This window comes from Magnolia sinica, chromosome 1, assembly GCF_029962835.1.
Source record: "Magnolia sinica isolate HGM2019 chromosome 1, MsV1, whole genome shotgun sequence".
Lineage (NCBI taxonomy): Eukaryota > Viridiplantae > Streptophyta > Magnoliopsida > Magnoliales > Magnoliaceae > Magnolia > Magnolia sinica.
This window is the reverse complement of record NC_080573.1, coordinates 132956257-132968455: the sequence shown is the minus strand read 5'-3', so window position 1 is coordinate 132968455 and position 12199 is coordinate 132956257. Positions and strand designations below refer to the sequence as shown.

At 41.1% G+C, this 12199-nt stretch overlaps 1 protein-coding gene across 2 annotated transcripts; it reads left to right on the top strand.

Moving 5' to 3' along the window:
* Positions 1-904: 904 nt before the first annotated feature.
* Positions 905-6438, top strand: LOC131218306 (cytokinin riboside 5'-monophosphate phosphoribohydrolase LOG8-like). Of its 2 annotated transcripts, none has more exons than XM_058212962.1 (7): positions 905-1256; positions 1605-1702; positions 1834-1864; positions 2835-2934; positions 3035-3105; positions 3589-3732; positions 6143-6438. In XM_058212962.1, the coding sequence occupies exons 1-7, from the start codon at positions 1146-1148 to the stop codon at positions 6179-6181; spliced, it is 594 nt and encodes a 197-aa protein (XP_058068945.1). In that variant the 5' UTR covers positions 905-1145; the 3' UTR covers positions 6182-6438. The 2 variants fall into 2 exon arrangements, with proteins under 2 accessions (XP_058068945.1, XP_058068943.1); XM_058212960.1 differs by lacking the exon at positions 6143-6438 and adding an exon at positions 4133-4357 and having other exon boundaries at positions 920-1256.
* The last annotated feature ends 5761 nt before the right edge of the window (positions 6439-12199 follow it).

Below are 12199 nucleotides of genomic sequence, written 5' to 3'. Positions count from 1 at the left end.
GGTACAACATAACATATAGGTGTGACCCACATAACTATCGTATCAGTATAATTTTCAAGGACGGAGACTTTTATGATGGGGCCTATAGTTTTCATGGTACGGATTTACTACATTAAATGTATGTTAGGGGGGAATATGGTACGGTACCAAAGCAACTGGTACTGTTGCCTGTAGGGAATTAGTTCTTAAAAAAATAAAAAGTTTTTTCAAGAGAAATTGAAGAGTTTGTTCCCGGACACGTGTCAGCCTGGCAAGCCCATCTAAGATCCTGGACGAGATGGACCCCAAAGCCAGAATACCTTGGCCCAAAAATCAAGACCGTCCACTCATCAGTTGGGCCACGTGTCTAAGATGAGTACGGGTCCCTAGTCATTCTTTTTTTCAATTGTCCGGATTTTCGCATGCAAGCGGCCTGCCCGGTGAGCGGGCCGGCCAGATTTTCTGCCATGCGGACATCGGGATCCGTGACCGACTTGATGAATGGACCGGATCTCGTGCACGTGTGCCAGGAACCGTCCGTTCATCTTTCTCCTCGCTTCCACCGTCATCTAGTCACGATGCACGCAGTACCTGCATACGAGGCACGCATCTACAAGATCCGGACTGTCCATCTACCAGGACTGGCCGTTGACCGACACACTTCAAAAATCATACTGATTGGGTGATCCTAGCCACTGACCGGAGGACGTCTAAGAATTAAAAACGTGCGATCAGGAAAAAAAAGAGTCCGATCAACTATCAACGTTCAAGTGATGAGCTATTGTATTTTCATAGTCTGGCCAATCAAATAAGAGTCCAGATCACGCACGTGTGTTGAAAACTCACTGGGATACGGCCACGTGTAGCGACAGAGAGGCGTTGGATGAGAAAAAGAAAAAAAAGAATGTGGGAGCTTCTCGCCGCTAAAAAGCCAAGAACTTAACAGTCGTTGGAGGTGTTGATGCTGATTGATTGGAAGCAAAATCAATGATATTTGAGGCCAGTTTCTCAATATAAAACTCTACCTCCTACGAACCAAAAAACCCAACGGAGATAAAAAGGAGAAATTTCAAAGGCTGTTTAGAGATTTCTCGTTCTCATGTTTTGATTTTTGAAGCTTTTTTTTTTCTTTTTATTGGTTGAATTGTATAAAAGAGAGCTGATTGATGGAAGGCAACATTCGACACAAGTTCAAGAGAGTCTGTGTCTTCTGTGGGAGTAGCTCCGGCAACAGAACAGTCTTCGGTGATGCTGCTCTTGATTTGGGTCATGAACTGGTCAGCCTCTTTTTTTTTTTCCTTTTCTTTTCTTTGGAATTTCATCTGGGTTTTGATTATTTTTGGTTTTTGAATCATAGGTTGTGTTTTTTAAAATTGGAATTTTTATTTTTTTTTCCCTTAATGCTAGAGGATTAATTTTATTTTTTTTCGTTCTCCCTTCTGTTTTAGTGGAGAATTTGAATGTCTTTTTTATGGAGGATTAGAGGAATAAGTGTTCGTTGGAATAAATGGGTTTTTTTTTTTTTTTTGTTATTTTGTGGTATGTTTTTGTTGTATTTTTTTCAATGAGATTTTATGGATTTTTATTTTTTTGTTTTTATTGTTTCTTCGAGTGTGGGGTTTCAGGTGAAGAGAAGGATAGATTTGGTTTATGGGGGAGGGAGTGTGGGATTGATGGGTTTGATCTCCCAAGCTGTTTATGATGGAGGCTGCCATGTTCTTGGGTAAGAAATCAGGCCCTCAAAAGCAGAATTCTTTTTTTTTTTTAAAGTTCTGTTCATGAAAGCTTTTGGTATACCAGCTATGGATTTCTGGGATTAGTGTCTTTTTAGTATATTTCTTTTAATGTATGCAGGGTTATTCCAACAGCTCTTATGCCTCTCGAGGTATGTAAAACATCCATCTTGTGCTTTTTCCCTCTATTCATAGCTCCTCTGCAGCATGTCTTCAATTACAGTGTTATCTTTTCTTACTAGGACTTTTTTGGTTAGATAAGGAATGTTGTTGGGTTTTGGTCTTCATAGACTCCTAAATCTCACAAACTTACAAGTTAGAATTGTATAGAATAAATTCTGTTGATTTTTGTAAATGGCATGTAACTTGCTTTTGGCATCTGTTCTAATATTCTTTAAAAAGAGATTTTATTTCATATGAGTCTCAGTAAGACTTTGATTAGTGAGAACTAGTATTAGGAAAAGGGGCAGATCGATGGGATCCTTTTAATTCCTAAATTCTTGGGTATATGAAAGACAAGAGGATCTGTTAATCTTACTACTCGCAAATGCCCATGAACAATTCATCGTACTGCTTCTGTCCCCTGATTCACAGATTCTGCTTTTTAGTGAATCTGATCCTGCGGGTGACTTCATATCTTCGATTTGCTTCCATGAATGTTAGTTTTGAATTTAACTCTATCATATGAGCACTTGCATTCAGTAAATGAGAAAGAATTTGGTGGATGATAACCCTCATGAAGGCACTTTTCTGCTTTAGTTAGCAAATCTAACCTCCACATGTTCAGCAATCTAATTCAAAACCACAGAGATAAGGTGGATAAGGTGAGAAAAAATGATTGTGGTTGGACCTGAATGTTGGAAATGGATACAGATAATATAAGTATACTCACATAAATACCTTCATGACTACCTATGAATCATGCATAGAGTGTGTCGTTGTACGCATGCATACCCACTAAAAATCACAAGCAAAGAACATTGAGAGGAATAGGGCTTGACGAGGTGGCTACCAACATCTGACCAGTCTCTTCTACTGCTTCTCACTAACGGATTTAGACAGTATATGTATGTAGTGTGCAAGTATGTATTTAGTTAACGTAAATTGCTTTAATGTTCACAGATATCCGGCCAGACTGTGGGCGAAGTAAAATCAGTTTCTGACATGCATGAGCGTAAAGCGGAAATGGCCCGACAAGCTGATGCTTTTATTGCTCTTCCGGGTAAGTGAGCTTAAGCTGCATACTTGAACATGAAGTGGAGGGTCTTTTTCATGGATGTGTAGCATTCTGGATTTTCAATGTGGACTTTTGAATATTTTAGGAGGATATGGAACCATGGAAGAGCTTTTGGAGATGATAACATGGTCACAGCTCGGAATTCACAGCAAACCGGTAATTTTTTTTATGTTTATTTATGTTGATGGAACTGGTTTTGTAGAATATTCTAAAGAAGAGGAGGTTCATGATCATTGAGGATAATAGGATATGCCTAGTATCCTCGGGTTTTAGATTTATACAAGTGGGGCCCATGTTTACTGCCAATCTAATGGTCCCCACCATGGATGGACCCTGCCCCACAAACCATGTAATTTTTGGCTTCTTTTTCAGTTGAATGTGGTTCGGTGCTGTATTTCGTTTCTCAATTATCAATTCATAGGCCACCAACTGAAGGGTCACGATGTCCCATAAAGGAGATTTTTGGGGCATTGTACATGCAATACAATATCCATCATACCAGTGGTCTGGATCACCAAATCATTGTCCCAGTTTGTACAAACTAAGGACCCCGACATTGCTATTCATATCCTGGCTTTAAGATCATTCGATTCCTTTGTAAAGAAGAGTTTATTGATTATCAAACTTCTCTACCCGCAGGTCGGTCTATTGAATGTTGATGGTTACTACAATTCCTTGCTTGCATTGTTCGACAATGGTGTCGCGGAAGGTTTCATCAAGCCATCTGCTCGGCATATCGTTCTCTCTGCTCCAACTGCGAAAGAACTGATTGTGAAGATGGAGGTAATGACCCGTATTCAACAGAATCTTTCTACTACATTTAAATGCAACTCTTCTGTATTTAGATCTATGATACCCAGATACATGTATGTATTGTGTTCCACCTGGATATACCATGAATATGACGGAGATGCAGATTTTACACATAAAATTGAAGTATCAGGTGGAACACAATATATAAAAGTATCTGGGTATCATAGGTTTAGATAGTCTTCAGGTTATTCTCTTTTATCCTTTATATCACTTTCACACAAGCAGCCAACCCAAATAGCCAGACAAGGCTGCCATGATGATGATCACTTTCTTGCAAGTACTGATTGAAATCAGTGCTTGCTGCTCTTAGATGAGGATGCAAATTTCCCTTTCATCCTAGTAATTCTTGTGTTCTCATTGGATTTTGCAGCAATACATTCCATTGCACGAACAGGTTGCTCCACGTAAAAGCTGGGAGATCAATCAACTTGTTTATCCCGCGCAGCCCAAACCTCCTTGATATACAGCTGATCTGTTACTTGCATTCCTTCCATTTCGATGTGATTCTTTCTTGTTCAATTTGTATATGAGAATCCTTGCAAATGGGCGCAACTGTCCAATTGAATTCTAATAAAATCGTCAATGCTTTCTTAAACTGTCATCTAAATGATCCTTCTTTTATATACTTTTTGAGTAATGAATGGACCAATGGATTATAAACACACTAGTGTCTAGTGGTATCGGGTGTAGCCACTCCGAAAAGTGAAAAGATGGCAACAAAAAGAGAGGAACGGCACTATCGAGTTGTCGTTAGTGGAATCCTCTACTTGGAGTGATGATTACCCTTTTAGAATGTCTCGTTTTTCAGCTTTTCATGGACAATTCAGCTCTTGCTTTCAAATTCTGTTTTTGGGCACGTTTGGCTGCACCAAATATCATGAAATTTCATGATAAATCAATCTAATTTGGTGCGAAACATCATATAATTTCTTGTGCAACCAAATGCATCCTTCAAGAACTAAAAAGTGGTTTGGCACCTGGATCAAATAGTTCCATTTTCATCCTAAAGGTTGTATCCATGCCTTAACACTCTGATGGTTTGCTGCCTTTTGAAAATGATGGTGACTCTTCATCAACCGTGGCATGGGTTAGTTGTAGGCCAATCCAGATCGACCATTGACTTCACTGATCTAATTGTGGGTTGGTCAGCCTAAAACTGCATTGATAACATGATACTTGTCATCTCATTTTTGCAATTCAAATTTGAGCGACCCATCATTCACTCGTTATTTTACTTAGAATGATCTATCTAATAGCCATCAATTGGATGGTTGGGATTTCTTGATTGGTCTGATTTAGAAATATGCTCTTCCCCCACGACTTCGGTTGTGTGGATGGCCATCCATGAGTGCCACATATGAGGAAGAATGGAGTTTTGTAAATCATGGGACAGGGAAGTGGGACAGGCTTTATCCAAGCGATGTTTTTTAACCGTTGGAGGAGGGGATTGCTGATTCCCCTGTAAAACCAAACACTGTAAACAAATCCAGATTCCAGCGGTTTCCAAGTCAATGGTAATGGAAAGCATAATCATTATGCTTTTGATATCTTTTACCATGGAATACTATTCCTTAATCCAAACAGGCCCTTAGAACAGAGCTTTGCTGGCATCTAGCTACACACCTGGTAAATTACTCAAGTTCCCTTTATTCAAGTTTTAAAAACCTTCCCATGTCATTTGATAATGTAACTTTTTAGCTTCTCAAAAAACTAATTGCTTGGAAAAATTTACCCCTAGCTATGGACCCTTTATGATATAGGTAAACTGCTCAGATTGCACCAAGAGTCGCTGTTGACTGAGGGTGAAACCATCATCGGGCATGATGTAGAATTGAACCATTGTTTTCTTCGTGGTTCGATCCATTACCAGCTTGGGGTTTGCATCAATCCGTGATTAAATAGTCCCATGTGCATCTTCATTAACATTCTTCCATCTAAGTCTTCTTCCATTACATGCCCTCTAAGGCCAAAAACATGGATGGACCATCATGTAGTTGTGCAGAAATGATACCAACAAAACTTACTTTGGAAAACTAGAATCCAAAGCTCATAACATGAACCTTTTCAGAATCCAAAATGGAAAATTGGCTATGGAGTTTCCGTGCAGTCGAGGAGTCATACAGGCACAAAGGGCTTCAACAGGAAAGTCATTTCAATCCAATCTATTCTTGGGGTATGGAGGCGAGAGAGTGTACCATATGTTTACAGTTGCGATTTGAATGAACCAAGTTTAACTTTGATGAGTCTATTGTCAATAACAACCATCCAATGAGAGACTTGGGCCATTATTGTAAGTGAATTAGCTGAGTTCATTGGAATTACTAACCTTACACATAAGAATTGAAATCGCAATTTAGCTGATTTTTTACTCTATTTCAAGATTTACAGCTTGCTCAGAGCTTCAGCATCAGCCACGTAGAGATTGAGAGAGATTTTCTCATGATCATCAACACTATCAAAGGGATTCGTGCACGAGCATGGGAGGTGGCCACCATTGTTCTCAAGGAGTTGTTCAACCATTTTTTCTGTTGGAAGATGAAGAACATTCATCGTCAAGGGAATGATGCTGTCAATATCCAGGTGATTATCAAATCAGTAACTATAACTTAGCCCCCACCATGTATTTTGTAATAGTTTGTTTTTAAAGAACACCTGTATTGAATTGAAATTTTCTTATATATTTTCTAGCACGATGTGTTCCGAATATATAGAATTACAGGAATGATCTTTACAATGAATGGGAGAAGATTTTGTAAGATTTTTGTGTTGTACATTATCCAGATTTCCATGAATGAGATGATTTGCTTGTGCTGTGATTTGTAGGAGAGCTGATGAATCTTTTATAGAAGATTGGCTACTAGTATTATCGGCGCTTTGTTTCTATCATCCTTAATGAAGTTTTTCTCTAGGATTTTATTTTTTTTGTTTAAACGAAAGATATATAAGTTGTATGGTTAAAGTCAAGTATATGGTATACCAACACCCTGATCCATAGCTCAAGTGGTAGACTGAGTGAAAGATACCTCGTTTCAACACTGAGGTCTTGGTATCGATTCCCTAGTGGGGGTGGCTAACAGTGAAGTGTGAACTGAAAGTGAGTGTACTTAACAAGCTAACCGTGAAAAAAAAAAAACATGGTATACCTCTCTCATCATCCTTAATGAAGTTTTTCTCTAGCTTTAAAAAAAAAAAAAAAAAACCAAAACAAAACAAAACAAAAGATATATAAGTTGTACGATTAAAGTCGAGCATATGGTATACCTCTCTCCCACACCTTACATAAGGAAACCCCATGGTGGATGCTTTGGCACCTGACAATGATGGTTTTCTTTAATCCACTCTGCCCTTCCTTAGACGGTAATTGCTTATTCTAATCTTTTTATAACCCCATGTATGTTTCTAACATATCTATCTCAACAGGTTACCTATAAAATAAGGCAATACATATACAAAGAAGAGGTTCCCTTTTTTGTATCTTATGCATGTATGAGCTAACATTTGAATAATAATAATATGTTTTTCAAATTCATTATTTACTCATGCATAGCTTTTTTCAGTCTATATCAGACACCGAATGTGTCCATGTCCAACTTCGTAGTCCTTGCCCGACCGAGCCAGGCTTAGAATTTAAAGCTTAGGGTCTAGGGTTTAGGTTTCCGATAATTGGTTATTGACACGACCACTCTTTTTTTCTTTCTTTTTTTTCTTTTTAATTTTTGGGCCAGTGGGCACTCAACATTCAAACTTCCCAAGCTCTTAGGAATCCAAAATGAAATCTTCTGTCACTCTTTTTGGAATATTGGGAGTGACCCATTAGGTGAAAATGACCATATGTGAAGGTGACAACAAAACCCACATAGAAGACTCAAAAGGGTCAGTATCCCTTGAGGAACAGGCCATTCATGACATGATGGGTTTGTTAGAGTGGTCCAGAGGCTCTTATTTTTGGGTGACTTCAGCTTAGCTGGAGCTGTCTATGGGTATTGATCAAATCAGAGTTGGAGTGGGCCTGGAGACTGCTTCCTTGTCTGAGATTAGTAGAACAATAAAAAGATAGATTGAAAGAGGTTTGTGGGTGGCCCTCTTCATGGTGCCCTTTTTTTTATTTTTTTTTTCTGAGTGGATTTCTACAGCGTTGACAAGGCTGTAATTGTTTACCAGCCACAAGAAATGTGGATGATGAGAGGGACTGGAAAATAGACGTGGGTCATGTTCAAGTGAGGCCCATGTTCTTTTGGGGTGAAGAAGAGGATGCGGGTTGGCTGGACACCCAGAGCACCAGCCAGCTAGCTGGTGTCAAAGCTCTGTGGACCCCACCATGATATCTCAGTTTTATCCAGCCGTCTGTCCATTTTGCCATCTTATTTTAGTGCATGGGGACAAAATTGAGTCATATCCAAATCACAGGTGGACCACACCACAGAAAATAATATTAGTTGAACGTTTACCATTAAAAACTTCGTAGGGCCCACTGTAATGTTTATTCGCTTGCCATCCAATCTGTTGATGAGATCACACAGACCTGGGTGAAGGTAAAACACAAATATAAGCTTGATCCATAACTTCCGTGGCCCTCTAAAAGTTCTCAACGGTAAGCGTTCAATCCCCACTGTTTCCTCTGGTGTGGTCCACCTGAGATTTGAATCTGCCTCATTTTTAGGCTCATGCCCTACAATGAGGGACGGTGTCGATAAAACACATACATTATGGTGGGGCCCACAGAGCTTTGACATCAGCTAGCTGGCTAGTGTTGGGGTCCGTACGTGAGGAAGATAAAAGCTGCGATGGGTGGACAGCAGGCATTCATGTATTGTCCTTTCCTTGTAAATCCTCGGAGCAGAGGATAGGCACTGTATACTCATGTTACCGGCTATTGTTAGGTTGGGCCCCACCGTGAATAGACCATGCCCCACAAATCTCCCAGATCCTGGCCACCAATTTTTGGTCATTTCCTGTTGAATGTGGACCGTTGTCGTATTTCTCTTTCTAACCATCTACTTACAGGCCACAGATTGAAAGGCTAGGGTTGTCCTATATAAGGCCACGGTCCATCAGGACGGCGGCCATGGTTCCCTTGTATACAAACTAAGAGCCAGCCACTACGCATGTCTTTGGGTGAAGGATCATACCGGCATCATATGTGCCGTCCTTCCCGCCAACATGCCACCTGGGTATGACATCAGAACCATTAAAGTGGTAGGCCCCATCATGAAGATCACTGAGCACAAAAAATCAGGTTGGTCTGCTCATCAGGTGGAAGACTGTTGGAATCAACGGACAACCGATGATTTGACTAAACACACAAGCTTGGCCTACCTAGTGAGCGGTTCGTCTTGATTTTTGAGATTGGTCATCTTCAAGGTGGGGCCTATCATTTTCATGGTACTGATTTTCCAAACAAATGACATGTTGGCGGGAAAGGTAGCACGGTGCCGAAAGTTGTGGTACGGTTGCCTACAGGTGATTAGACAAGCTGGAATGCTCACCATCATCATCACGTTCGCACCACCATCCATCGCATTTCTCATCATCATGTCATCATCATCATCAAGGATACACGTGGCCTTTTTGTAGTTCACGGGCCACAGGATTAGGAACCAATATTTCAAAACTGGGATGATCCTCCACCCGAGTATATGCAGTGTACCAGTGCCTCAACTTCAGGATGCCAATCAAGGCTCATTCCATCATGGGAATCCCCATCTGGGGCACATTACGTCAATGGTCTGGATCATCGGCCCAAGGGCTCACTTGTATAAACACAGGGCTCGAGTACACTATGCAGATCCTCGGGTTTAGGATCATCAGTAATACCTCTCGAGAGAGAGATCCCAACAGTCTTGTTTCTGTGACAGGCTAGCAGAACTTGCATGTCGAGTGTTTTTTGGGCCATTGGAATTATTCCAGCGTAGATTTTAATGCTCCATGTTTGTATGTATGCATGCCTGCATGTGCAATATCTTCATAAAACTTAGATATCAGACAACTGAAATTAAGTCTAGTCCTGATTTCGGAGGGCCATGGCCTCCACGTCGGACTCACAACTCCTCTAAATTCGCAGTTTTATTCTCATAATCGCAAATAGCAATTTGCGATATTTTAGGAGGGATTGGCAATCAGTGATGGAAACCACAAAATAGATGGTCTAGATTTCTTATTGTACATTTTATTACACGTTAATCTGATGGTTACCATCATATGATCAAACTAACCTTTTACCAATTATCTAATCTCTTTTTATCGATGTGGGCCATCTACTTTTCTTTCCATTGGTTGGATTGTTAGGATCATCCAATCAAATTGATTTTGGAGGAGGGATCCATAATCAAAGCTAGCTCCTCATGATGGACGGTCTAAGATAACTAATTGGACTTCTCTATTAGAATAAATATGGACCATCAATTTTCCTAAATATTGATCCTATGGTTCAGATCAAAGTGATTTGTAGAATCCAAATCAAAGGTGGTACGGTGGTTTTAGTAGGATCTCCTCCCCAAAGGGATCCTTTTAAGTCCGCACTTGAATATTCGGTATGAGAATGAACTTGCATGCATGCATGTGTTATGATAAGTGACAAATGATGACCGTACCCATGCACGTAGTGACCACACTCATGACAAACATCTACCTCAATCCAAACCGCTCAATTTATTAGCCTCTCATCATAGATATCAAATCCCAAAAAAGGTACGACTGGGGGCCATAAGTGCACATGCATGAGCAGTAAAGTTCGTGAACACGGCACACGTGTCACCATTGCACGTACGCGCGGGATCTAATCCGTCCAGCCGGCCAACCCCACGTTTTACTTGTTTTCCACATGATCTGGTCACCGTGATGTATGGGTTTTATCCACACTATCCATCTATAGGGTACAAGCCCAAAACTGAGGCAGATCCAATAGGGTCCAAAACTTCTGTTGTTGCCCCCCAGAAGTTTCCAATGGTAAGTGTTTAATAATCACTGTGTGGTCCACTTAAGCCTTGGAATTTTCTCATTTTTGGGCTTGTACCATAAAATGATATGAAAAAATGGGACGGTGGTGTGGATAAAACCCATACATCATGGTGCCCCTCAAAGCCCCTTTCCTAGCTAGGGATGGATGTGGGCAGTAACCAATCCGCGAAAACTTTTCAGCGAAGTTTTCAGAGCCGTACATTTGTTTTGAAAACTGTGGCCCACCCGTCCATTGGATCAAACTGATTCTTGGGCTAGGGCATCATTATAGTGGTGTGATTCTCATGGATTGATTGGATCTTGGACCTATATGTGGCATGTACGTGCACTTCGTTGCACAAGCGTGGGCTTAGCAAAGATCTAAAAAATTAATTAATATAAAATATAAAACGTTCAACAGTTCAGATTCAAGGAACCGATGTCCATCAGTCAGAGATTAGTATACATACTCAAATAAATTCGTAGATGTCTCCCATCTGTGGTTGGACACTGTTTCCAACCGTTGGATGGATTTACCAACATGCCATATTCACAATTGGTGTACGGATAGTCGTACTCAGCCAGAGTAGCCATGTTTTTCTCTTTGTTAAGCCCACATGCACCTCACCACATCACAATACTCGTTCACACTACCACATGTGCGAACCTGGCACGTGTCAGACATCCAAGCCATAGATCAAGTGGGCCTCGTAATATTGATGATCTGGTCAAAGAATAGGCCACTCAACTGGCCAACTCACTACGTGTGGACCGCAATTGCGCAAAACAAAAGCTGGTTGTAAAGCAACTGCTAGTGCTCCATATTCAGCGTACACGTGGTCCTGCCTGATAGGGCTGTCAATGGGCCCGGCCTCGGGCCTGATGTTAAACCGTTCGGACCACGCCTATGCAAGGCTCCAGCCCGGCCCGTTGACAGCCCCACTGCCTGATCAGTGGACCAGTCTAGTTCTTGGCCTACTTCATCTATAGCAGGGCCCACCTGATGCACAGTGAATAATGTGAAGGGATGTTTGTCATCAAGAGACGGGGAGACCTTGAAGCTGCCCAAGAAGGCCCACCATCCTCTCCATTGAGGAATGAGGTCCATTTCTAGGGAGAGATGCCGAGGTGGGACTGAATGGACAATAAGCAGAATTAGTCTAAACCTCGAACACCTGTTGGGGCTCTGGGCAACACATCAGCTGGGGCCCATTTTGACCGTGCCTTGGGCTGAAAGCTAAGTCCACCCATCAGGTTCTCCATATGTAGACCATAGGTCGTCTTCTTTCTACCTTCGATTCTTCTCAGCACATGTGTGGGTGTGGCCCACCTGATGAGTGGAACGGCCCGATTTGGAGCACTGCATGTTCATAGTGCCTCCCACCAGATGAATGCCCCAGATCTCACATTGTGTGCACTAAGGTGACTCTCCATGTTAGTTATCAAGTGGAACTCTTGTAGAAGATCAATGGCCCGTTTTATCATCACAAGATTACCATGA

Excerpts from the sequence above, each read along its gene's own strand:
- LOC131218306 (XM_058212960.1), top strand. The coding sequence starts at position 1,146 with ATGGAAGGCAACATTCGACACAAGTTCAAGAGAGTCTGTGTCTTCTGT. Across the intron at positions 1,703-1,833 it reads GGAGGCTGCCATGTTCTTGG|GGTTATTCCAACAGCTCTTA; the intron begins GTAAGAAATCAG and ends TAATGTATGCAG. Across the intron at positions 3,106-3,588 it reads TCGGAATTCACAGCAAACCG|GTCGGTCTATTGAATGTTGA; the intron begins GTAATTTTTTTT and ends CTCTACCCGCAG.